General features: G+C 43.3%; 1 protein-coding gene across 4 annotated transcripts; it reads right to left on the bottom strand.

Moving 5' to 3' along the window:
• Nucleotides 1–11,336: 11,336 nt before the first annotated feature.
• On the bottom strand, nucleotides 11,337–26,135 carry LOC110537801 (C-terminal-binding protein 1). Of its 4 annotated transcripts, none has more exons than XM_090192812.1 (11): nucleotides 25,890–26,099; nucleotides 24,955–25,058; nucleotides 23,086–23,201; nucleotides 17,788–17,942; nucleotides 17,418–17,562; nucleotides 17,081–17,287; nucleotides 16,658–16,872; nucleotides 15,485–15,615; nucleotides 15,165–15,292; nucleotides 14,768–14,888; nucleotides 11,337–14,585 (listed from the first exon to the last, which is right to left on the bottom strand). In XM_090192812.1, exons 3-11 carry the CDS (start codon nucleotides 23,090–23,092, stop codon nucleotides 14,396–14,398), a joined length of 1,299 nt encoding a protein of 432 aa, XP_090048938.1. In that variant the 5' UTR covers nucleotides 23,093–23,201; nucleotides 24,955–25,058; nucleotides 25,890–26,099; the 3' UTR covers nucleotides 11,337–14,395. The 4 variants fall into 4 exon arrangements, with proteins under 4 accessions (XP_090048938.1, XP_090048939.1, XP_036793729.1 ...); XM_090192813.1 differs by having other exon boundaries at nucleotides 25,639–25,899; XM_036937834.2 differs by lacking the exon at nucleotides 23,086–23,201 and having other exon boundaries at nucleotides 25,890–26,135.
• Nucleotides 26,136–26,406: the final 271 nt, after the last annotated feature.

Raw genomic sequence — 26,406 nt, 5'->3', positions numbered from 1 at the left:
ATGGCAGTTTTGGAGCAGTGGCGTCTTCCTTGCTGAGTGGCCTTTCAGGGTATGTCGATATAGGACTCGTTTGTGGAGGTCAACAATTTTTTTTCTGAGGTCTTGGCTGATTTCTTTTGATTTTCCCATGATGTCAAGCAAAACGGCACTGGGTTTGAAGGTAGGCTTTGAAATACATCCACAGGTACACCTCCAATTGACTCAAATTATGTCAATTAGCCTATCAGAAGCTTCTAAAGCCATGACATAATTTCCTGGAATTTTCTCTGAAATTCCTCTGAGACTATCACAGTGCAGGTGCATTTATACGGAGACTTGATTACACACAGGTGGATTGTATTTATCATCATTAGTCATTTAGGTCAACATTGGATCATTCAGAGATCCTCACTGAACTTCTGGAGAGAGTTTGCTGCACTGAAAGTAAAGGGGCTGAATAATTTTGCACGCCCAATTTTTCAGTTTTTGATTTGTTAAAAAAGTTTGAAATATCCAATAAATGTCATTCCACTTCATGATTGTGTCCCACTTGTTGTTGATTCTTCACCAAAAAATACAGTTTTATATCTTTATGTTTGAAGCCTGAAATGTGGCAAAAGGTCGCAAAGTTCAAGGGGGCCGAATACTTTCGCAAGGCAGTTAACGTTGTCTTCGTTCAGGGCACATAGCTTCACGGTTTGGTATTTGTTCTTCGTTTTGTCTGCGTAATTTTTGAATAAAGAGGAAATGTACGCTTACCATGCTGCACCTTGGTCCAGTCCTTCAGCCAGCCGTGACAGAACTTCCCACCACCAACGGAACAAGCAGCATGGTTAAGGTGGACTTCTGGACATGGGAGGACGTTCTGGACGGCAAGAGAGTCTACACATGGGAGAAGATCCTGGCGGGAAGGGATCATCTTCCATGGGAACAGGTGGAGGCAGCTAGGAGAGCAGAGGCAGCCGGAGAAAGGAACCAGCGGTATGTGGGAACACGGCTGGCAAAGAAGCCTGAGAGGCAGCCCCCTAAAAAATTGTGGGGGCACATGGGGAGTGTGGCAGATTCAGGAAGCAGACCTGAGCCAACTCCCCGTGCTTACCGTGGAGAGCATGGGTCTGGTCAGGCCCCGTGCTATGGGGTGATGCTCACGGGGTCGAGGCGGAGCATTCACAGGCTGGTGTGCTCAATGCCAGCGTCCCGCATTTGCCGGGTGGAAGCTTGCATCCAGCCAGAACGGGTGGGGCCAGCTCTGCGCTCGAGACCACCAGTGCGCCTCCACGGCCCAGTGTATCCGGTGCCTCGGCCAAGGAAGAGGCCTCCTGGATGTCTCCCCAGCCCGGTGAGGCCTGTGTCTCCCTCCTGTCCGGAGCTGCCAGAGTCTCCCTCCTGTCCGGAGCTGCCAGAGTCTCCCTCCTGTCCGAAGCTGCCAGAGTCTCCCTCCTGTCCGGAGCTGCCAGAGTCTCCCTCCTGTCCGGAGCTGCCAGAGTCTCCCTCCTGTCCGGAGCTGCCAGAGTCTCCCTCCTGCGCGGGGCCTGCTACGAGGGTCCCCGAGCCAGAGGTGGAGCGGGGTCTTACGTCCCTCACCAGAACCGCCACCGCAGCAAAATGCCCACCCAGACCCTCCCCTATAGGTTCAGGTTTTGCGGCCGGAGTCCGGGGTGGGTACTGTCACGCCCTAACCGTAGAGAGTGTTTCATGTCTCTATTTTGGTTTGGTCAGGGTGTGATTTGGATGGGCAGTCTATGTTCTATGATTTTCTATTTCTATGTGTTTGGCCGGGTGTGGTTCTCAATTCAGAGTCTATCGTTGTCTCTGAGAACCATACTTAGCTACCCTTTTCCCCAACCTGTTTTTTGTGGGAAGTTAACTTTGTCTTCATTCAGGGCACATAGCTCAAAGCTTCACGGTTTGGTATTTGTTCTTCGTTTTGTCTGCGTCATTTTTGAATAAAGAGGAAATGTACGCTTACCATGCTGCACCTTGGTCCAGTCCTTCAGCCAGCTGTGACACGGGTAAGAATTAAGTCATCTTCTCTCTAACATGTTAGAGTTGGACCTCATTTGGACCCTTCAAGAAATCCAGGAATGGCAACAGCTGGTGTCTGACGGTGACCTATTATTGTACCAAGTGGATGGAGGCAATACACATTAAGGTCTGTAAAGGAAGAGAACGTGCTCCCTTCTGAACTCCCTTCTGTATCCCATTTAAAAAGGGTGCTTGGAACCAAAAATAGATTTTCGTTTGTGTGATACCCATCAAGGACATCACTGGTGAGGCCACCTCCAAGGCGATGGACATCTTCAACACCCATGGTTCTCCTAAAGTCATCTTAAGTGACCGAGGTCGTGAACTCTGGAACAAGGTACGGAGGTTATATTCTATCACCAACGTTTTTTGTGTTTTTTTTTACAGTTTTAATTTTTAATTGTTACATAATCAGACATTTCAATATCTTCCATTGCCAATAGATATCCCTTTCCACCCCCTCCTCCAGGTTTGGCTGAACAAACCAACCACACCCCTAAGACTGCCATGGGCAAGTCCCTTGACGGGTTCCAGGTATGGTGGGAGGACCAGCTGAAGGTCATTCTCTTTGCACGCAGCAGAGTACTCACCCTATTGCCTGCTGTATGGACAGGAGCTGCAACTGTTGACTGAGGTTAACATTGCAATAGTTTATTGGATATACTATAGTATTTGAAATGTGTGATTGACATCTAGTTTGTCTATTGCTATTTTTGTATGGACAAGGCAGAAACAGAAGGAGAGCAACTGGAAGAGAATCAAGGAGGGGAATGACTTGGTTTGGAAGAAGGACGAAAGGAGGCGAGACCTGAGAATCCTTGCTGCTCTGTTGCTCCTAGCTTGGGTCACCACCCATAAGGGTGATTATAAAAATCTCAGATGACAACTATTTGCCTCCTCGCAATGGCCGGCATCGCCATGCTGTCAGCAGTACCAACACTGGCCCAGGGGTTTCTCCAAATAGTCAATGTCAAGGCTAAGTACTGGGTCACATTAAGTAACCTCTGCTGCCAGGTAGGTACTGATGAGGTGTATGACTCCAGTGGTTGTGACACCACACCAGAGTTTCTTTCACAACTCGCCTCATCTTTTCCAGGGACCATCCCTTACCTTCCTCATCAACATTACAGACAGGTATCCTTTCTTTTCTGTTTGCCGTTAACATTATTGCATGTCTAATCAAACAGTTAAATTAAATCATTCACTAACTGTATTTTCTTTTACATAACCTGTGTGTTTGCTCGTTTACTTCTCTGCCTTCTACCCTGTTCCCTTTACACTGCTCCTGTTCTGCATGACCTATGGGGTTCAACCCAAAACCCAGACGTGGATCCACCTGATGTCCTCCATTACCAACCACCCTCCAACTTTTCATTACATCATCTACAGCTACCGTTGTTGTCAATATCTGCTAAGACATGTTTTTGCTCTAACATACTGGGCACATACTGTGAGATACACAGATTAACTAAAAATACTAGCATTGCAAACACTCAGAACAAACAGAGCAGCAGTGCCTTGACTTCGATGTCTAACTCTTTGAGTCCCCCTTCCGAGACTGATTGCCTGTTGAGAACGAGTGACAGGCAGAACCTCCCACTCACACAGCACCCACCTCCTCTCTATTCCACTCACCATAATTCAGTATTTCAGGCTCTGATTGCCATGTGAGTGAAAATCTGTGAAAGTAAATTGACACTGAACAAGACCTTTGATAGGCTAGAAAACTATGCATTGTGGAGTTAATCATTGTTATAGCCTAGATCACTTTATATAGTCTGGACCGTTGTTTTTTCTAAGGCTAAGCAAACAACGGGTAGCATATGCCTTTTATCCGTCTCTATAACAAGGTTTAGGCCTATATCCTCACATACCGTCTCAATTCGAGCCCTGCTTTTAACCATAAGACATCTCCCCAGAAATGTTTTGCCTACGGATTGCATGGTGACAGCGATTGTGTCTGTTAAACCGGGAAGTCTGGTGAAAAAAACGTCAAATCATGATATCTGTGATTTTAAGGTCTGAGAAAGATGTGAGTTTCTGAATTGGAATTCCAATTTGAATGACCGTTCATAACTATTTTTCCCAGTCTGAGCTTGTTTTTCCCCGAGTTCCCAGTTGTCATGAATGCAGCACTAAATTTGAAAGTCAGAGCTTGCCGAGTTCCCAGTTGTTTTGAATGTGCCACTAAAGACCTAGACTGTCTCTTATTTCTGAATAGTGCTACCTCCAACAAAGAAGCCCTTGTGTCTGTATTGATGTGAGAAATAGGCATATCTACACATTAATGGGGGCTGGCTGCGATATCAACTAGCCTAATCATTTTTGTATAAAGTGATATGCCTATTTTAGCTAAATCGACAAATGAAATTGATTAGATTACTCTGACAATTAAATTTTATTTTTACAAAATAATGTACATGTAGACCTTTGTAAGGCGTTCATGGTGAGATTGTTCATAATAAATTTACAAGCAAACTGACACATTTCACGACATGACCACTACGTCTACATGACATATACGTGTCACGTGACATGAACGTGACGTCAGTTTGACGCCTTATATTGTTTTACAAAAGAGAGAGAGAGAGGCTTGTGGAAAGTGAAAGTGGTAAGCATTATTAGGACTATAATCTCCTTCAATATGTGTCTTTACACACCTAGGCCTAGGCTATTGATTGATTCAAGACATTGATCTCAGTTTGTCAGTGTCAAAGTAGCTTGCCATTTCGATACTTTTTGTGTTATTAACAAAGATTCAGCCAAAGTATCCAGTCATGTAAAATGATGTAGAATTGCATGAAATGCATTTATAAAAGGCCAACGTTTTCAAAGCACTTCATGGCTACAGAAGTGAGTGCTACGGCTCGGTAGTCATTTAGGCAGGTTACCTTAGTGTTCTTGGGCACAGGCACTATGGTGGTCTCCTTAAAACATGTTGGTATTACAGACTCGGACGAGGAAGAAGTTGAAAATGTCAGTGAAGACACTTGCCAGTTGGTCAGCGCATGCTCGCAGTACACGTCCTGGTAATCCGTCTGGCCCTGCGGCCTTGTGAATGTTGACCTGTCTAAAGGTCTTACTCACATCGGCTGGGGAGAGAGTGATCACACAGTCTTCCGGTACAGCTGGTGCCCTCATGCATGTGTTATTTGCCTCGAAGCGAGCATAGAAGTAGTTTAGCTCGTCTGGTAGGCTCGTGTCACTGGGCGCCTTTCTCGGCTCTGCTTCCCTTTGTAGTCTGTAATGGTTTGCAAGCCCTGCCACATCTGACGAGTGTCAGAGCCGGTGTAGTACGACTGGATCTTAGTCCTGTATTGACGCTTTGCCTGTTTGATGGTTTGTCTGAGGGCATAGAGGAATTTCTTATAAGCTTCCGGGTTAGAGTCCCGCTCCTTGAAAGCGGCAGCTCTTTAGCTCAGTGCGGATGCTGCCTGTAATCCATGGTTTCTGGTTGGGTTATGTACGGTACATGTTGCCTCTACTCTACTGCTCTATGCCACTATGCAAATGCTATGATGTGAATGCAATGCTTTATTATAAAATAGTTTTTTGTTGTTGTATGCATTCCAGTACCTCAGTACTCCCCAGGTCACCCCGCTCTCTTAGTCACTGTTTGTTCCGGCACCTCCCGATTTACAAATTAAGCACCGGTGGCTGTTAATGGTACTGATTTTTCTCTCTTTCTCCGTGTGTTTGCAAGTCTGTGTGTTTGCAATGTTGACTCACCCTACTTGTAGAGAAATGTCAATGCCATCCTCTTTCATGTTGCCTAAATGGTCTATGACTGTCATACAGTACATGCTTTTAGTTTTTGTTGTCCTAGGATTTGGCTAAAATGCTTGATCGATAGCCTAACTTTCTTTCATGGACAATGATGCGCTGACCTGTTCACCGGACGTGCTACCTGTCCCAGGCCTTCTGTTTTCAACCCTCTAGAGACAGCAGGAGCGGTAGAGATACTCTCAATGATCGGCTATGAAAAGCCAACTGACATTTACTCCTGAGGTGCTGACTTGCTGCACCCTCGACAACTACTGTGATTATTATTATTTGACCATGCCGGTCATTTATGAACATTTGAACACCATGGCCATGTTCTGTTATAACACCCAGCACTGCCAGAAGAGGACTGGCCACCCCTCATAGCCTGGTTCCTCTCTCAGTTTCTTCCTGGGTTTTGGCCTTTCTAGGGCGTCTTTCCTAGCCACCGTGCTTCTACACCTGCATTGCTTGCTGTTTGGAGTTTTAGGCTGGGTTTCTGTACAGCACTTTGATATATCAGCTGATGTAAGAAGGGCTATATAAATATATTTGATTTGATTTTGATTTGAATTCCAAATCCCTATATCCATTAAAGGCTAATTTAGGAAATTGATAGCTAGTCACCGGTGGACAACGAAAGAACGAGATGCATTCATGAATACACGCCTCTACGGGAATGTCTGCTAATGTCATGAAATTACACTGGTCACTCAACATTTATAAAATATTCATAAAGTTTACAGTAAATAGAACTCACTTTAGATTATGGACTTCAAAAGTACTTCACTAATGATTAGTAAATGGTTTATTAATGTGGGAGTCATGATTAATAAATGGTAAAAACACAATTTATAAATGTCTTAAGTGTTTTATTACAGAACCATAAAATAAAGTGAATTGTGGAAAGAATGTGCAAAAAACCTTCCCTAATTGCTGATTTCTGAAAATTGTATTATCAATAATTGCAATATTTCATCTTCAAATAATATTATCCTATTAACTACACTACATGGCCAAAAGTATGCGGACACCTGCTCGTCGAGCATCTCATTCCAAAATCATGGGCCTTGCTGCGATAGCAGCCTCCACTCTTCTGGGAAGGCTTTCAACTAGATGTTGGAACGTTGCTGTGGGGACACAGCCACAAGAGCATTAGTGAGGTCGGGCACAGATGTTGGGTGATTAGGCCTGACTCGCAGTCGGCGTTGAAGTCATGGCTCTGTGCAGACCAGACAAGTTCTTCCACACCGATCTTGACAAACCATTTCTGTGGCCACAAGGTTGGAAGCACAGAATCATCTAGAATGTCATTGTCTAGCCCAAACCATGGAAAAACAGACCCAGACCAGTATTCCTTCACCAAACTTTACAGTTAGCGCTGTATTTGTGCAGGTAGCATTCTCCTGCTATCCGCCAAACCCAGATTCCACCATTGGATTGATAGATGGTGAAGCATGATTCATCATTCCAGAGAGCACGCTTCCACTGCTCCAGAGTCCAACGGCGGTGAGCTTTACACCAAGCCAGCCGACATTTAGCATTGCGCATGGTGATCTTAGGCTTGTGTGCGGTTGCTCGGCCATGGAAACCCATCTCAATAAACAGTTATTTTGCTGACGTTGCTTCCAGAGGCAGTTTGGAACTCGATAGTAAGTGTTGCAATTGAGGACAGATGATATTTACGCGCTATGTGCTTCAGAACTTGGCGGTCCTGTTCTGTGAGCTTGTGTGGCCTACCGCTTTGTGGCTGAGCCGTTTGTTGCTCCTGGATGTTTCCACTTCACAATAAAAACACTTACAGTTGACCGGGGCAGCTCTAGCAGGGCAGACATTTTACAAACTGACTTGTTGGAAAGGTGGCATTCTATGACGGTGCCACGTTGAAAGCCACTGAGCTCTTCAGTAAGGCCATTCTACTGCCAATGTTTGTATATGGAGATTGTATGGCTTTATGCTCGATTTTATACAACTGTCAGCAACGGGTGCGGCTGAAATAGCCAAATCCACTAATTTGAAGGGGTGGGTGTCCGCATACTTGTGTGTGTGTGTGTGTGTGTGTGTATATATATATATATATATATATATATATATATATATACATAGCGACACCGCTAGATAGCAAGGATACCAGTACACAGTGTCCTTCCTCCCTCCCCACTTGCCGAGCACTACTTTCCAGCTGTTCTGTTAATGATGACAAGGGCAGGCGCAGTGGCAGGCGGGGGCGAAGGACATTGTGTGCTAGCTAGCGAGGACTCTGGTATGTGAAATTTACTTTCGTAGGATAGCCGGAGGCAAAGTCATTAATATTCATGAGTTACGTTGGGTGATTGGTTGAGCCTTCTTGTGTGTGTAACTGTGCTGCAGAGCCGTGTGTTTAAGCTCGCTCGCCGGCATGATCAGTAAGCACCAAACATCTTGGGAAACCCAGCTTCAGCTTAATTAATTGTGAAATATATTAAAGCCTGACCAGCTAGCTACCAATCTATGAAAACGAGTCCAATAATTGTTATTTTTAACAATTCCACAAACTGTCTGTTGCTTGATATGAGCAAGTTGACCCAAATATATCAAATAATAGGAAATCCACAATTAGTTGGTTAGTAGTGGCTACTGCCTGCCTGGCCAGTGAGCTAGCTAGCTACATTTTAGGAAAGTAGCTATCCTCCTAATGGGGTGGTCAGTGGAACTAACTATGAGCTTAACAGATTTTGGTGAAAAGGAACTAGTAGCCAGTTGTTGTTAACCATGGTGGAATAATATCCAACCAGCTGGCTCCTGAAGCCTACGTGACATGTCTATGTGCCCATGATGAGCTCCCGAGTCTAGACGCAGACTGCCTAATCTCATTAGATAGCTAGTTTTATTTTTTTTTAACTGCTGAGGTGACTCTAACCCTGTAGCTAGCTAACAAGTCCTCCTCAGCAACAATGTTATTGAGGTGCGGGAATATAAAATGTGCCTTTGAAGTTACTACTGGTTTTAATTCAGAGGGGAGCAAGATTGTCCACCAGGCATTGTTTTGTGTTTTGGTAAGGGCTTGGAGTGATGTCACACACCCAAGAAGGCTCAACCAACGATGAACTACAGGACAAAATACAAACCCTCCAACCCGAAAAAGACCTGTGGTGTAAAACAAAAAACACACAGAATTCTTTCTTTCCACGGGGCCATGGGTGAAACAAGGATGCAGCTTGAGCCCCACCCTATTCAACATGTAAACTCAGCAAAAAAAGAAACGTCCTCTCACTGTCAACTGCGTTTAAACTGAACAAGTTCCACAGACATGTGACTAACAGAAATTGAATAATGTGTCCCTGAACAAAGGGGGGGTCAAAAAAAAGTAACAGTCGATATCTGTTGTGGCCACCAGCTGCATTAAGTACTGCAGTGCATCTCCTCCTCATGGACTGCACCAGATTTGCCCGTTCTTGCTGTGAGATGTTACCCCACTCTTCCACCAAGGCACCTACAAGTTCCCAGACATTTCTGGGGTGAATGGCCCTAGCACCTCACCCGCCGATGCAACAGGTCCCAGACAAACTCAATAGGAGTGAGATCCGGGCTCTTTGCACACCGCCCCAGACCATGACAGACCCTCCACCTCCAAATTGATCCCGCTCCAGAGTACAGGCCTCAGTGTAACGCTCATTACTTCGACGACAAAGGAACCTGGTGAGACAAAACCGCGACTCATCAGTGAAGAGCACTTTTTGCCCGTCTGGTCCAGCGACGGTGGGTTTGTGCCCATAGGCGATGTTGTTGCCGGTGATGTCTGGTGAGGACCTGCCTTACAACAGACCTACAAGCCCTCAGTCCAGCCTCTCTCTGTCACGCCCTGGTCTTAGTATTTTGTGTTTTCTTTATTATTTTGGTCAGGCCAGGGTGTGACATGGGTTTATTTATGTGGTGTGTTTTGTCTTGGGGTTTTCGTAGGTATTGGGATTGTGGCTTAGTGGGGTTCTCTAGCAAAGTCTATGGCTGTCTGGAGTGGTTCTCAATCAGAGGCAGGTGTTTATCGTTGTCTCTGATTGGGAACCATATTTAGGCAGCCATATTCTTTGAGTGTTTGGTGGGTGATTGTTCCTGTCTCTGTTTGCACCAGATAGGCTGTATAGGGTTTCACGTTGCGTTTGTTTTTGTATTGTTTGTTTTGTCTTCATTAAATATGTATCAAGAATACCACGCTGCATTTTGGTCCGACTCTCCTTCACCTCAAGAAAACCGTAACACTCTCAGCCTATTGCAGACAGTCTGAGCACTGATGGAGGGATTGTGTGTTCCTGGTGTAACTTGGGCAGTTGCTGTTGCCATCCTGTACCTGTCCCGCAGGTGTGATGTACCGATCCTGTGCAGGTGTTGTTACACATGGTCTGCCACTGCGAGGATGATCAGCTGTCCGTCCTGTCTCACTGTAACGCTGTCTTAGGCGTCTCACAGTACGGACATTGCAATTTATTGCCCTGACCACATCTGCAGTCCTCATGCCTCCTTGCAGCATGCCTAAGGCACGTTCACACAGCAGGGACCCTTGGTATCTTTCTTTTGGTATTTTTCAGAGTCAGTAAAAAGGACTCTTTAGTATCCTAAGTTTTCATAACTGTGACCTTAATTGCCTACCGTCTGTAAGCTGTTAGTGTCTTAACGACCGTTCCACATGTGCATGTTCATTAATTGTTTATGGTTCATTGAACAAGCATGGGAAACAGTGTTTAAACCATTTACAATGAAGATGTGTGAAGTTATTTGGATTTTTACAAATGATCTTTTAAAGACAGGGTCCTGAAAAAGTTTATATACAGTTCCAAAGTTTGGACACCTACTCATTCCAGGGTTTTTCTTTATTTTTACTATTTTCTACATTGTAGAATAAAAGTGAAGACATCAAAACTATTAAATAACACATGGAATCATGTAGTAACCAAAAAATAAAAATATAATTTATATCTGAGATTCTTCAAAGTAGCCACCCTTTGCCTTAACAGCTTTGCACACTTTTGGCAATCTCTCAACCAGCTTCATGATGTAGTCACCTGGAATGCATTTCAATTAACAGGTGTGCCTTAAAAGTACATTTGTGGAATTTCTTTCCTTCTTAATGTGTTTGAGCCAATCAGCTGTGTTGTGACAAGGTAGGGATGGGATATACTGAAGATAACTGTATTTGGTAAAAGACCAAGTCCATATTATGGCAAGCTAGCTAGTTAGCACACGGTCTCCCCAGCCTCCCGCCTGCAGGCGGGGGCGACAGGAAGTGTCCTTCGCCACCGCCTGTCGGGCAGTTCTGTTTTCCTGCTGACGGAGGGATGCCCACATGCAGTTTAGCCCCAAATTGCGGGTCGCAATCACACACTATTTGAGCGCGCAAGTTTGGCTTTTTGAATTCCGCAGGTACACTGTGCAGGATGGCTCTGTCTGACAGGTTTACTGGAAATTATAAATGTGACACGAGCTTTTCAAATGCTAAAATGCACACACACCACTTTTAATTATTGCATGGGAAGCAAAAATAATACAATCTGACAAAAATGCCTTACCACGCCTGAAACATTTCAAAGGAGCATGACTTTGTATTAAAATACTTTATTGTAGAAGCTTACATCACAATGATTGTTCCTATTTAAAAAGTTCAGAATAAATCCTAATTACAAATGTACTGGGTTGTTCTCATTTTGCAGTCTGATTAAGAAATCTAAACATGAAATAGAATAGCCTAATGCATATTACATTTCTGTATGTTGTAATGTAAATTATCCAGGCATCAATCACATCAGATTTGAACCACATGGATTCCATTTCTAAAGATTTGATCTCTCTCCCATACATCACACCCTCAGCTAATTTCAATTTGCTCTGTTTTCCAGATAATTAAAATGATCAGTTTACGTAAAACAGGATCAGATGCTTGAACGAACCCAGAGAGACACGAACGCTCTAATCATGCTGTTACTAGGGCTGTCAAGATGAAGTCTTCAGAATACAGATCGAAGCTATATTTAACTTAACGCTAAAATAAGAGGAGCAGAGTGGAGCACCCAGTTCGGGAGGGTGGGAAAACACTTGGGAGGGAAGTTAACGTTAGGTCCAGGATAAGGCATTCATCACAGCTGTGTAGCTCAATGTACTACCTCTGCATATAAAAAAATAAAAATAATAATATGGTTGTCAGCAAGAAGTCCACTTTAGCAACAATGCTTGATTCCCCTTGTCTGTTCATATTCTCTGTTGCAATGTCAATAAAACAAGTAATCTCAATATTGATAAAACTTGATTGATGAAATAGGCAAGGACAACTATTCATTCTGTTGTAGTTCCATTGTTACTTGCTTTAATCGAATTTCTTTTTTTTTGGGGGGGGGTGGATTCTAATGACCAATTCATTAATACCCATAAAGAGAAACATACAAGACAACTTCAAAACTACAAGCATGGAGGTCAAGACTCCTCCGGGAGGATTTCTTTTCTTTTAGTTAATCAGAGAAATCTGCTGAAACAGAGTAAATCATGCATCTTACTAACAGATGGGCCAACAGTGATTCCACATATTTTAAATTGGTGATAGATCTCAGCAGTATCTGTTAAGAGGAATAACAGAGCGTAAACTACATTCAATATCTGTTAATGAGGTATAACAGGCATTTCCCTATACTTGGCCAGTGTGTAATTACGAGTAGGGGTTGAAATGAAATTCTATAGATCATGATGGCCAAAGATGACAGAATTCCGTTCCACTGCTTTCCCATTTGTAAATTACCCCTGATTACAAGTAGGCATTATGGGAGGCTGTCCACCTTTGACTGAAGGTCCCCTTCTCCAGTAACATACTTACACAACTCTGAAGCTGTGCCAGTGTGATATCATGTATAAACTCCCTTGATTTTCTATGACTGTTGGCCTGCGAGGGTAGCCTAGGTATGACAAAAAGTAGTCTGGGTACCAGTCTCTTTAGCTATCATTCCACTTCGTGATATATGCCAAAGATTATTCGGTTTAGCATATCAAGGAGTGGAATGATAGCTAAACAGACTGGTAGCCAGACCAATTTTGTGTGTGTGTGTGTGGGGGGGGGGGGGTATGGCTTTGCCACTAGCATATCGGAATTGCTGACCTTATACAATAAGGGACTTCATTACCCACATCTGACTGCAATGCTAAGTACACACCCAAACTTAAACTCTCGATTTTCCACTTAATCTGTTCTTATACTGGCCTTGATAGTCAGTAAACAGATTAGATATCCCTGCCACAGATTCCCTGGTCTATGTCCACAAGTACACTGCTTGACACAATACCCGCTCAAACCAGAAGCCAGCCAAAGTACCAAGCATTAATTCAGATTAAGACGATTATGAAATTAAGCCATCTAATCACTTCTCGAATTCATGTAGTAGTAATGAACCGCTGTCCCCCGGTGGTCAAAAGTTCTGAATATGGTTGTGAACAACCCTGTGACCAAGCCACAGATGCGTGCCTGGCGCACACACAAACACAGCAGTGAGCCCTAGGTACACCCAGAGCAGAAAACAAACAGAAGTGTTCCTGATGTGGTCAGGACATTGAACTGAACCAACATCAACTGGGCTCCTGCCCCCTTACAAACACTACTATGGGTGTGGACACATTTTGCTAAGATGCCATCATCCTTGCAAATGTGACAGACTAATGTCTTGAAGCCTCATTACGCCATTCCATTTGAGATTGACAGCCACTATGGAATCCATACAGGTAAAATAAGTTTCAATGCCTGCAGTACACAAGATGAACACCCAAAATGATAGCATCAATGACAGCAGACACTGAGGGGCAATGTTGATACTGGAGTGCTGTGAAGGAGGATAGATCATTTGAGTACTTGGCAAAGATATAGTTTTCATGTTGTATTCATATCCAAAGGTAACATATAAAAGGAAATAGAAAGGTAAGAAGACCGCCGTCCCTCTAGTCTTGGCAACCACAAGGATGTGCAGAAGATCTATACATTTAATCATGAAAATATTCCAAGACCAACAGAGAAAATAAGTGTAGGTGGTGGTCTTGACAAACATCATATGCTGTATGTATTTTCCTTATCAGCAGAGGCATATCTTTCGATATTATTCAATTCACATCAAAAAGCTCATAAAAAGTCAGAGCCACACTTTTATTGTGATAACTAGAAATGTATTGAGCCCAATAATATAAAATCCTTTGTAAGGTTTGTGAACAAATAGTAGTGGAAAAAATGCTATTCATCTTCTATACCATTCCAGACTCATGCTTCACTTTATGGCATGTCAGACAGCAATTGATATAAAAAACAAAAAAAAAATACAGGAAAAACATTAAACAGGTTTCTCTCCGCAAAGGAGTAATTTACAAAAACACTGAGCCACAGGAAAGTCAGACAAAGAGGGGTTTAAAAGCAAACTGGGAAAAAAAATCCTTGAGTAATCCACTTATTGCTTTCTGGATGAGAAAAGAGGACGAGTGTAGGGAGTCTATGCAGACTGGTCTCTCGTGAAGGATTCTGTTCTGTTGGATGGGACCAAAGCTGGGTCAGAATGGACCTCAATACTAGTGTATCTGCTTGCATGAACATGAAGAGTGATGACGGAATGTTGTGGACCAGAGGGGAAATGGTAGCTGGCTACTGGTCCGTTGGCATGTCTCTGTCTGTTTCTGCTTTAGAGGGTTGCCCCGGCGACGGTGTGTGGGGAGGTCGGGACACGGGGGCAATCCCATGTGCCATAGCCAGGTTCCCTGCAACAATTCCCTCCACTGCAGCGCCTGCCCCCGTCAGGCCTCCTGCTGCCACTCCCACTAGACCAGTAGAGAACCTGTTGACAAATGAAGAGTTGAGACAGAAGAATTAAAATAGTATTATATGGAATTATCTTTCTAGGATCATATAACACAAGCCAGATGTCATCAATACCTGGAGCTGTCTTTACTGTCACTCATTTATTACCTACGGGTGCTTCCTGTCCCTCTTAACAGTCTCCGCAAAGCATGGTCGTACCTGTAATCAGTAACTCCGTTGTGTTCGGAGTGCACAGCCCCAGGGTCCATGCCAGGCCACTGGGGCGTTGCCATCAGATACTCCTTATTCACACAGTTCTTCAGACTGTCAGGGATGCGGCCTGTTGGGAGAGAAAAAACACCACAACAGTCAAACGGATCAAAGTCTACTTAATGACAACTCTTGATAAATTGTTTTGGGGATGGATTACAAAACAACTTGTGGGCTGTAATACATAAACTATATCACTTAGTGGTTAGGGCTACTGTGCCAAGTCTCATGTGGACCGACTGTTGTTCACTCTGCACAGAAATGCAATTGTATCATTGTACCCTAGTGTATGTGCCTAATGCCTATAAATATGCTGTTATACACTGAGGCTTGCATAACTGAATACCTGTGATGGCCCGGCGCACTTCCCTAGCTGCCTCCTCCCGCGCCTCGAGTGACGCCTGCTCACTGTACCAGGATGCGTGGGGAGTGCAAACCAGATTGGGGGCATCCTTCAATGGGCCCTGAGAGAAGCTGGAGGAGTATAGATAAACAGACCGGTGAGACATATTAAAGAGTGTGTGCAAGGGGGTGTTCATAAAAAAAAAAAAGTTTAAATGGTGAATCACAACGGTCAAACCAGTTATTGTTTGCACGTTTTAAATGACTGGGCTATAAGCAGGATGAGGAGGCTATAAAGTGCCTGTGGGCTGGGAGGAAGCTGACCTGAAGGGCTCCGTCTCGTGTACGTCCAAGGCAGCACCCCGTATCCTGCCCTCTTTCAGTGCCTGGGCCAGGGCCCTCTCATCCACCAGGCCCCCGCGAGCCGTGTTAACCAAAAATGCTCCCTGACGCATCTGCACACACGACAGATCAGTCAGCAAGCCATGCAGACAAAAATAACGCATTGGTAATGAGGGTGTTGTGGGTGGCAGAAATGGTGTACACACATGTGTTGGGGTTGTCACAATACCAGAATTTTTACTTTGATTTCAATACCAGGTTTAGTATCACAATATTTGATACCACGTTAGACAGCCAAGTATGCATAAATCAATTAGACTTTGTTTCTACAAATAGATAATGGTAATCATTTATTTGAATGGGTAATCTCTTTTGATAAACTGGGTAAATCAAGATGTAGCCTAGGCCTAGCCACAATACAGGTAAATGCATTCTCAATAGGTGCGCGCATGCATTGATTTGAGTTTGTTTTGCCTGATTTCATGGGGCTACAGATGACAATCCGTTTCCCTTCCATTTGGGACTTATTTTATTGTACTGATCAACATTTGCATAGAAGTAGCTTATTTTCAAAAAATGTGTGCCGTCTCTTTAACCAGTTCTGACATCAGTCACGAGGCAGCCTGTTCACTGATCATCTTTGGGAGAAGAGAGACCGCATGAGGGGGAGCTAACATGATGCAGCTCAGACTCCCAGTGCAGGCTAGCAATGACTAACGCCTCAATCACACCGACAGCGTCATTGCATTTTGGTACACCAGAAGTACATTCCTTTCCGACGGAAATCTGCGTTTGCTTCGCAGCATTGCAGAGGCAGTTGCAGTGCGTTCTGTGTGGTGCATATGTTGGATTTATCGAACGTATGCGTCAAACTGTATGCGTAGGCGGCTTGACAGAAATGGTAGTAGAAGGTTGAACTTTTATTGCACACATTTCCAGATGATCACACCGATAGCGTCGTTGTCACAAGGCGAAAGTGGAGCAGGCACGGTGCACGCTATAATAAGGGGTCGACTAGACTGATAGATCAGCAATTGACAGAAACTACTGAAAGTAACAAAACCTAGTACCGAACCGTTTTTCCATGTTAAGAGTATTGAAAAAGTACAGAAGCGTCGGCATACCTTACAACAGTAGTGGGTGTGTGTCTTATACCTGTTTAATGGTGAAGTCGTTGATGAGGTGATGGTTGTGCTCATTGAGGCTGCAGTGCAGTGACACACAGTCAGAGTGGATGAGCAGGTCCTGCAGGGTGGCCATTCTCTGCAGGCCCAGAGAGCGCTCCACTCCGTCTGGCAGGTAGGGGTCGTAGAACATCACACTGAAGCCAAAGGCCTTGGCCCGCAGCGCTACAGCTTGGCCCACTCGCCCTGCGCCACAAGATACACTCAGACTGGAGGATGGCGTAGCGGTCAGAGGAACCTCTCACTACTTCTCAGAAAACTAAAAATTATTTACTCTAAATATACATTAAAATGATCTGAGAGGACACCAGAAAACTTGAATCAACATGTGTGTCCTATGATGACTGCACTTGCAGAGAGCCCTCGCTAAGACGAGATCAATTTCCTTCCTCACCCAGGCCGATGATGCCCAGCGTCTCTCCCCGGATGCGGGCAGCTCCGCTGGCCACCTCCCTGATCTGCTCCACGCTGGAAGCCCTGGTGCCCTCTCTCATAGCCTGGTGCATCCAGGTGACACGGCGGTACAGGTTCAGGATCAGACACATGGACGTGTCCGCCGTCTCTTCCACTGATGTCGCAGGCACATTACACACAGCTATACCTGAGGGGGACAGAGCACAAAGGAGACAGTGATTAGTTATGATAGATATTGAGGTGAATGGATGGATGGGTGTAGTAGGTAGGAGAAAAACAGATTGGAGGTGAAGCAAAGTATTGATCCAGTAGCCAACCTAGTTCAGCCGCAGCCTTGATGTCCACGTTGTCAAAGCCACTGCCAATTCGCACAATGATCCGCAGGCCCTTGAACTTGTCCAGGTCATCCCGCGAAAGGCTGATGGTGTGGTACATCAGGGCGCCCACTGCCTCATTCAGCACCTAAAGCACCAGGGAGAGAATGTACGAGTTCAGACATATCCTTATTCTACTATTGCACTAAAAGAGCAAATACATTACCTAGCTCCATTGAGTTGGACATAGCCCCCCACCACAAAAACAACAGACAGGTTCATGAAGCATCCATTTCCCAACTTTAAAAAAAATGCAGATAGATACTTAGAGGTGTATAGGAGAGTAGTGGTGCTGGGAGAGATAGTTGGTTACCTTCTCGTGGATCTCCTGGGTGGACTGGGCATCACAGAAGGCCACTGTGGCCACGTCCTTCAGGACAGGCATCTCCACGGTGCAGTCACGCCCATCCAACAGAGCCACCAGGGGCCGCGGGTGCATCGGCCCATTCAGAATCGGGGGGCGAATGCCTAGATAAATACAACAAATCAATTTCAGCAATGTCAAATGGGATCCCCCCCCATGTCTCCTTTCTATAGCTTCAATCAGATAGACCATCTACATGATCACATAGGCCAAACTGTCAACTTCCACAGTTTCCTCAACATCTGCATGTTTAAGATTGAGATTGGGGAACACAATCAATAAAACCACCAAAAATATACGTCATTTGTTTTGTTCTTTATGATCGTAACAATGAAAACCCATCAGAAATTGCAGAAAAATAATTAGATTTTCACTTTCAAAGTAACATTTTACACTCTAAAAACATGACTTAAGTGTCCACTCAAGTCTAGGGATTACAATGATATACAATATGATGATATACAGTGTCACTTAAGAAACGCAACAGGAAACCTGCCCTGTACACGTCACTAAGTAAAATCCCATATGAATGCATTATGTCCAGCATGGACAGAGGTAACCCATTGTTGCAAAATCCCTTTATGATGACCACAACACATCTACAAAAAGCCAGGATGTGTCTCAAAGTTAGTGTCATTGCAAATTTAAGCTATTACACTCTCGGGCAGCAGTATTCCAAAATTCCCACCAACTAGATCCATGGTGCCAAAAAGGACAGGTTTCAAAATGTCAGTATTTCAATAAATAATTGCTACATAAAGCGATCATTGGGCATTAACATTTTTGGGGTTTATTGAGAAGACAATAAAATGGCCCAAACATACCACAGTGCCTTCAGAAAGTATTCACACCTCTAAACCTTTGCCTGCACCCACACGCACACTACCCCATCATGTCAAAGTGGAATTATGTTTCTCAACATTTCTATCAATTAATACAAAATAAAAAGCTGAAATGTCTTGAGTTAAAAGGTATTTGTTATGGCAAGCCTAATTAAGTTCAGGAGCAAAATGTTGCTTAACACAAAAGTTGCATGGAATCACTGTGTGGAATAATAGTGTTTAACATTATTTTTTGAATGACTACCTAAATCTCTGTACCCCACACATACAGATAAACGTAAGGTCCCTCAGTCAAGCAGTGAATTTCAACCACAAAGACCAGGGACATTTTCCAAATGCCTTGCAAATAATGGCAGCTATTGGTAGTAATACAAAAAAAAAACAGATATTGAGTATTCCTTTGAGCATGGTGAAGTTAACAATTAAACTTTGTGGTGCACCCAGTCACTACAAAGACACAGGCGTCCTTGCTAACTCAGTTGCCGGAGGGAAATGAAACCGCTCTTTCACAGGATAAAAAAATAAAAATTAATGGAGCTAAGCACAAGCAAAAACCTAGAGGAAAACCTGTTTCGGTCTGCTTTCCACCAGACACTGGGAGATTAATTCACCTTTTAGCAGGACAATAACCTAAAACACAAGGTCAAATCTACACTGGAGTTGCTTGCCAAAAAGACATTGACTGTTCCTGAGTGGCCGAGATAGATATTACTGCCCAACATCTACCCAGGTTACCATATATACACTACTCAAAAAAATAAAGGGAACATTTAAACAACACAATGTAACTCCAAGTCAATCACACTTCTGTGAAATCACACTTTCCACTTAGGAAGCAACACAATTGACAATAAATTGAGCCTCATTTTGACTTGTTTTAAGGACATTACATCAAAGTTGGATCAGCCTGTAGTGTGGTTTTTCACTTTGATTTTGAGTGTGACTCCAAATCCAGATCTCCATGGGTTGATAAATTTGATTTCCATTGATAATTTGTGTGTGATTTTGTTGTCAGCGCATTCAACTACGTAAAGAAAAAAGTATTTAATAAGAATATTTCATTCATTCAGATCTAGGATGTGTTATTTTAGTGTTCCCTTTACTTTTTTGAGCAGTATGTATGTATGTATGTATGTATGCATGCATGCATGCATGCATGTATGTATGTATGTATGTATATATATATATATATATATATATATTTTTTAATGTTTCAATTTGTTTTACATTTAAAATCACTTAGCGTTAAGGGGAGAGTCGCTGCTCAGCTATTTTCAGGTCTCACTCTGACAAAGAGTTCCAGAGTTCCTTTGTGGAGATGGGAGAAACTTCCAGAAAGACAACCATCTCTGCAGCGCTCCACCAATCAGACCTTTATGGTAGAGTGGCCCGACAGAAGCCACTCTTCAGTAAAAGGCACATGACAGCCCGCTTGGAGTTTGCCAAAAGGACTCCCAGACCATGAGAAACAAGATTATCTTTTCAGGCCAAGACAGAACTCTTTGGCCTGAATGCCAATCGTCACATCTCTACGGTGAAGCATGGTGGTGGCAACACCATGTTGTGGGGAAATTCTTCAGCGGCAGGGACTGGGAGACTAGTCAGGGTCGAGGGAAAGATTAAGAGAGCAAAGTACAGAGAGAGATCCCTGATGAAAACCTGCTCCAGAGTGCTCAGGACCACAGACTGGGGCGTTGGTTCACCTTCCAACAGGACAACGACCCTAAGCACACAGCCAAGTTAACGCAGGAGTGGCTTAGGGACAAGTCTCTGCATGTCCTGGAGCGGCCCAGCCAGAGCTCGGATTTGAACCCGAACATATCTTGAGACCTGAAAATAGCTGTGCAGCGACACTCCCCCTCCAACCTGACAGAGCTTGAGGGGATCTGTAGAGGAGAATGGAAGAAACTCCCCAAATACAGATGTGCCAAGCTTGTTGCATCATACCCAAGAAGACTCAAGGCTGTAATCACAGACAAAGGTGCTTCAAACAAAGTACTGAGTAAAGGGTCTGAATACTTATGTAAATGTGATATTCCAGTTTATTTTATTTCTAAAAACCTGTTTGTGCTTTTTCATTATGGGGTATTGTGTGTGTGTGTGTGTGGGGGGGGACAAATATAATCAATTTTAGAACAAGGCCGCAACGTAAAATGTGGAAAAAGTCAAGGGGTCTGAATTCTTTCTGGATGCACTATATATAAAAATTGCCATTTCAGAGTACACAAAGCTGTCTGCTTCATTCTCAAATACAGACAAGGCAGTCCTCCAACCCCCACCAGACCCCTCCTGATCAGGGGAGACTCCTCCAGCAGATTAGCAGAAGGGTGCGGTTGGGGGCACAGGCTTGTTGAGTTATCATGACCTAAATGTCTATGTCTGGAGGCAGAAACCCCTGCCCTTCTGCAACAATACACAGCCTGCCTGCTAGCCCTATCGCCACAAACATCTCATAAATAAATGTACAAACGATGTACACCTAAATTAGCAAAGATAAATAGCGATGGGCATTTGAAATGATTTCACCATTTCGAATAATAATCAGATTTATTAAAACCCTTTTTACATTAGCAGATGTCATGATATTTAAGATATCTGGATAGTCAAAACATGTAATAAAGCATGTATTTTTTTGTACTTCAATGGAGACTTGCTAGCACGACTAGAGTAGGAGGGGACGGTGAGTGTGTATGGCAGAGAGTGTGCAAGCGAGTAGCCAAACTGACCTGCGCTAGTCAAACTTGTTGTTGCCATAGGTTATTTATACCATCATCTGGTAGTGCCCGTCTTAACTTCATCAAATATTTGTAAAGACGCTAGCTAGCTACATTAGAGGGTGTTGCTGTGCTGCCTGTACTTGACTCCAACAACTCCAACAGGCTGTTTGTTAATCAGCTACTCCTAATTTAGCCAAAAATTAATTCTGTAATTGTATTTCCATTTAGAAATACCCAATTTCACGTTCTTATAATGGCACCTTTCACTGCAGCGCTGCTTTGATTGACCGACAATAACAACAAGCTACAAGTGTGAAATATGTGCAGGCTACCTGTGCGTCTTTTTTATGGGGTGCACTCAAACTGTTGTACATTTTTTTTATGTCATGGTCTATCCTTGTAGGCTATATAGCAACATCACAGATAATTGTATTTAATTTTAAACTAAGCATTTACTGTTAAAGTAGGCCTTATTTATTTTAATTGTCTTCAAAAATGACTAGTCTCCGAGTAAGCAAATACTAATTTCAGTTTAGATATTCGAATAACCATGCCCGTCCCTAAGAGATAGCAGGAAGATAATTCATTAACAGTTGAGAAATCCCCTAAAGTGATGCAGCAATTTAACTCTGCTAATCCTTGAAGGGCAGTAGAATGCCAACCCACTCCAATAACGTTTTAGAATTGCGCTAAGGCCAGAGTGCCAAGTAGAGACAGCAGAAAACTCTGAATGACAAGCAACAAAAAAAAAATGCAATTACCAGTGTCTTTCTAAATCATGACACTAAACAAGTGATAATGGAATTCACAGGCACACAAGGGGCCTTTCGTGGAGCTACAATGTTTTGCAGAGCTAAGGAAAATCAAAGAGTAGCCTAGACATTGACGCTTTAAAGAGACGAGAATGCAATATTCAAAGCAACATCACTGCCTGCACACAGACCACAACAGCACTTGTGACTGTCAATTGCTTCCTTTGCTTAATATGAAGGCTCCAAGTACAGATTACTGTTCTGTTTGCCAACAAATTCCATCATTCCTCCTCAAGGACAACACATGGAAAAAGAAATTGCTTTTTTGGCTCATTCTAATCTGATCCAGAAAATGAAACATAGCAGTAATAAGGCGCTAGTCTCACAAATCTTCACAGGCGATTGGAGCAGAATATAAACACACAACAAAAGCAGAGCGCTCACCAAACATACAAAAATAACCCATTTCTATCTAGACAAAAAAAAAGGCATTGATTACAAATGAACGTAAAGACGACAACAACAAAAAGGTGCACAACAGAAAGAGAGCGGAGCTGGCAACACACATGCACCATATGGTCATGGAGACAGACGCCTGGCAGTGTGTGTGCATGACCATGTGTGCGTGGAAAGCCTGGTCTGACCGGCAGCAGGGCCATGCACACAATGCCATTCATTCAGCGTTCATTCATTCTCCCCCTCTGCCTGCCACTGTGGGTGTAAGTGAGCTCGTAGGGAGGGGTGGCTGATAATGCTGCAGGACCCCACCCAGCCCCCTGCCACACAAGCTCCAGAGCTCGCTCTCTCTCTCACACACACACAATACCAGGAGAGACCCCAAGGACAAAAATGCTAAACCAAATAGCAGATTTGTACTCTGTCCTATCCATCTACCCCTCTCTCGTCCCAGAAAAACAAGACATTCATCCTCCTAACCTTGCATGCTGCAGTTGACCAGCCTTTCTTCCTCTCCTTCTCCACTTACAGCTACTGTCAGAATGCTTTCGCTTGGCACAATCCCAGGCAAACACCCTCCTCCTTCTGCCTGCCCCCTGCTCCAATCAGAGGGAGGAACAATTCAGCCTTAACCAACCAAAACAAAGCTTATTAACATTGAGACGCTAGGTTAGGTAGTCCTACATGTGCGCCATTTGTGGACAAAAAAGGAATAACTTGTGGACTTATTTTGACACTGAGGTAAGCAGAGGGGAAGTGGGTCTACAACAGATCCACGTTTGGAAAGTCTGTTTAATAATACGATCCTTTAGATATTTTGTCTCAAATTCCCATAATGACCAGCCTTCCTGCCCACTGGCACAGTAAGTTGAAATGGAATTGGCTTCCCGCAGACTGTTTTTGTGCAACCCAATACAATGGAAAGCAACGCTAGTGTATGTAAATAAACCCATGTTGCTAAGAGCAGCTAGGTTGCTACTTGATATGCAGTAAACTAGATTCATAATGAAGTGCATAATATGCCAAAAGCTATTGAAGAAAAAATTACAATGAAACATAGCCTAACCACATGTAAACCCTTGAGTAAGGCACAGTGCTTTCAAAACAGAATTTTCTGTAGTAGATAGTGTGGATATAGGTAAATAGATCTGAGGTTGGAATAATACTGTAGAATTGTGAAAATTATGATAATGCCCTTTAAGTGTAAGAGCAGTTTGAAAAGACCACCTGAAATTTCAGCCTGGGGATGGAGTTTTAGTTAATAGACCAATAAGAAAGAGTTCCAAACCTCTGTAAATAATAGCAAACCCAGCAGCTGATTGATGGAGCCCACTGTGCACCTTCAATGCTGCAGAAATGTTTTGGTACTCTTCCCCAAATCTGTGCCTCGACACAATCCTGTCTCGGAGCTCTACGGACAATTACTTCAACCTCATGGCTTGTTTTTTTTGATCTGACATGCATCCTCAACTGTGGGACCATATAAAAGACAAGTGTGCCTTTCCAAATCATGTCAATTGAATATACCACTGGTGGACTTCAAGGATGATCAATGGAAACAGGACACCCCTGAGTTAATTTCCAGTCTCATAGCAAAAGGTCTGAATAATTATGTAAGTAAGGTGTGTTTTTTTTTTATACATTTGCTAAAATTTAAAAAAATGTTTTTTATTTTGTCATTATGGGGTATTGTGTGTGTAGATTGTTTTTTCTCAAACTATTTATTTAAAACTTTTTAGAATAACAGCCTTATTCTATAATGTAACAAAATGTGGAAGAGAAGGGGTCTGAATACTTTCCAAATGCACTCCTGTTTTATCAATGTATGTAACCTAAACAGCCAGTGATAACTTGACAAAGGCAACATGAAGGACCACAGGCAGCCACCCTCGCTCTTTTGCTGATTATGGAATTTGAGCTGTTTTTCAATCAGTCATTGGAGAACCCTTCCCTTCACACATTGAACAGCTTATAAGACTGGTCCATTCCCCTGCTCAGATGCTGCATGCATTAACCAATGGTTGCGTGCCACTTCATCAACTGACAGATTGCTATAACATATGTGGTTTGCTGATACGTAAAATAGCTATCCAGGCGTTGTAAGATCTGGCATGTCAGTAACGCCTGGGCAGAGGAACGCTCCCATTGTCTGCCATAATGAAGTCAAGCGCAACTTCATGCTGTCCATCACTTATTTATGTCTATGGTTCATCATCAGGCCATTCTACATTGGATTTTAAAATATATATTTTTTTCTCAAGAATCCTTAGCTGTGTTAGTTAGCTACAGAAGCTTGTACGCGTGGATTGTCAGTCCCTAACATGATATGGGGCAAAAGTATGTACTGACCTTCACAAATGCGGTCCAGCCTCTGGCGCTTGACTTTGTGCTTATCCATGAGAGCCATCAGCGTTTTTCACCCCAGCCAAAGCACAAACAGACCAAAGGCTTAGCTGTGAAGCACACAAGACAAATAGTCAAAACACTTCCCGGGGAACAATGTGTACCGATGAAAACCTGTAAGCTAAATAAAATGAACAGCGTTTCAATATTTAGATAAATTAGTTACGTGACAGGCTTCGCTACTAATTCCTAAAGTTGCTAGCCACACTAGTCGTAGCTATGGCTAATAAAGTTGTTTACTTATCTCTGCTTAGATTTTTTTGCTAACTAATTGTTTTAGTTAACCTCTCTAGCCAACATGACTGCTGGCGAGAGCCAACACAGACAATTAGGTGCTAACTCCCCAACCATTTCCATTTTGAAACTTTCACACTATTCTGACTTCTTAGCTAACGTTAGCTAGCTAGCTAATACGTAAAACACTTCGAAGCTTCAGTTTATATGTAGCTAACGTTAGCTAAATAGCTAAGCAGTAAGCAATATACACACTTTAACATTAACTATGTACTGTAGTTGGCTAAATGTTGTTAGTTAATGTTAGCAGCCTAACTAGCCATCGTCAACAAACTAAAAAGTAGTTAGCTAGACTAACAATTCAAAGTCAGTAGCCAAGAAAGTCGTGTGGCTCACATGGCTAGTTAGCGTACCGAACACCAGGCAAACGTGAGTGTTCGAAAACAGGCCTGTTTTACAAAGCTATCAGCTAGCTAGTAAGCTAATGATAACTAGCTAGCGCTGATAAATTACAGGCATACATCAACACACAAGTTCAAGCGGCGAAAAACATTTAGTTTCAAGAGAATAATACTACGGAGCAGTAACATTATTGTAGCTGTTGGATCAGACCACTAATTGGTAGCTAGCGAAGGTTCATGCGTTACCAAATAGTGCAGGTTCTATTCTTAGTGCTGTGGGGTCAAAATTAGTTGTCTTCCCACTGATCTCTCGTCATGAATCCAAACAGTTTGTTTAGAGGAGTCAGGTGACGGACGAGTCACAGAATGAAGAAAATCCTATATAAACCACTATTAGTTGAGTGTGGCGCCTTCACGTAACACAGGAGGTATTGCATCTGGGCACACTGACCATCCGCCCGATTGCTCAGGGACCACATTTGAGGTCGATTCATTTTTTTCAAGATGGCAAAGATCATAATGTATTCTCAACCACAGGCAGGCTGCAACTTCCCTTTTCAATGTATTGCCCAATGCAATTGCTACAGTTCCAGTGAATGTAGTGGAGGGCAGTCACAGACAGGATAAGAGTGGACTCTTACTGTGCTACTTGAGGATATTGATGTCATGTCATGGCATGATGGGCCATCACTCACTGCCACTAATTGTGGTCAGTGATGGTTGGGGGCTACCCATTCTTGGTGGATGTGGACAGATACCTGAC

This window comes from Oncorhynchus mykiss, chromosome 12 (assembly GCF_057628025.1).
Source record: "Oncorhynchus mykiss isolate SJ-2025 chromosome 12, ASM5762802v1, whole genome shotgun sequence".
NCBI classification, from domain to species: Eukaryota; Metazoa; Chordata; class Actinopteri; order Salmoniformes; family Salmonidae; genus Oncorhynchus; species Oncorhynchus mykiss.
The sequence above is the reverse complement of the archived record's forward strand: the minus strand, read 5'-3'. Positions and strand labels throughout refer to the sequence as shown.

What these genes read in the sequence shown, in the direction of transcription:
- LOC110537801 (XM_036937834.2), bottom strand. Translation starts at nt 25,012, where the DNA reads ATGGCTCTCATGGATAAGCACAAAGTCAAGCGCCAGAGGCTGGACCGC. An exon ending in CCCAGGAGATCCACGAGAAG is followed by an intron (nt 17,563 to 17,787) that starts GTAACCAACTAT and finishes CTGGTGCTTTAG; the next exon opens with GTGCTGAATGAGGCAGTGGG. An exon ending in AGTGCGCCGGGCCATCACAG is followed by an intron (nt 14,889 to 15,164) that starts GTATTCAGTTAT and finishes CTCTCCCAACAG; the next exon opens with GCCGCATCCCTGACAGTCTG.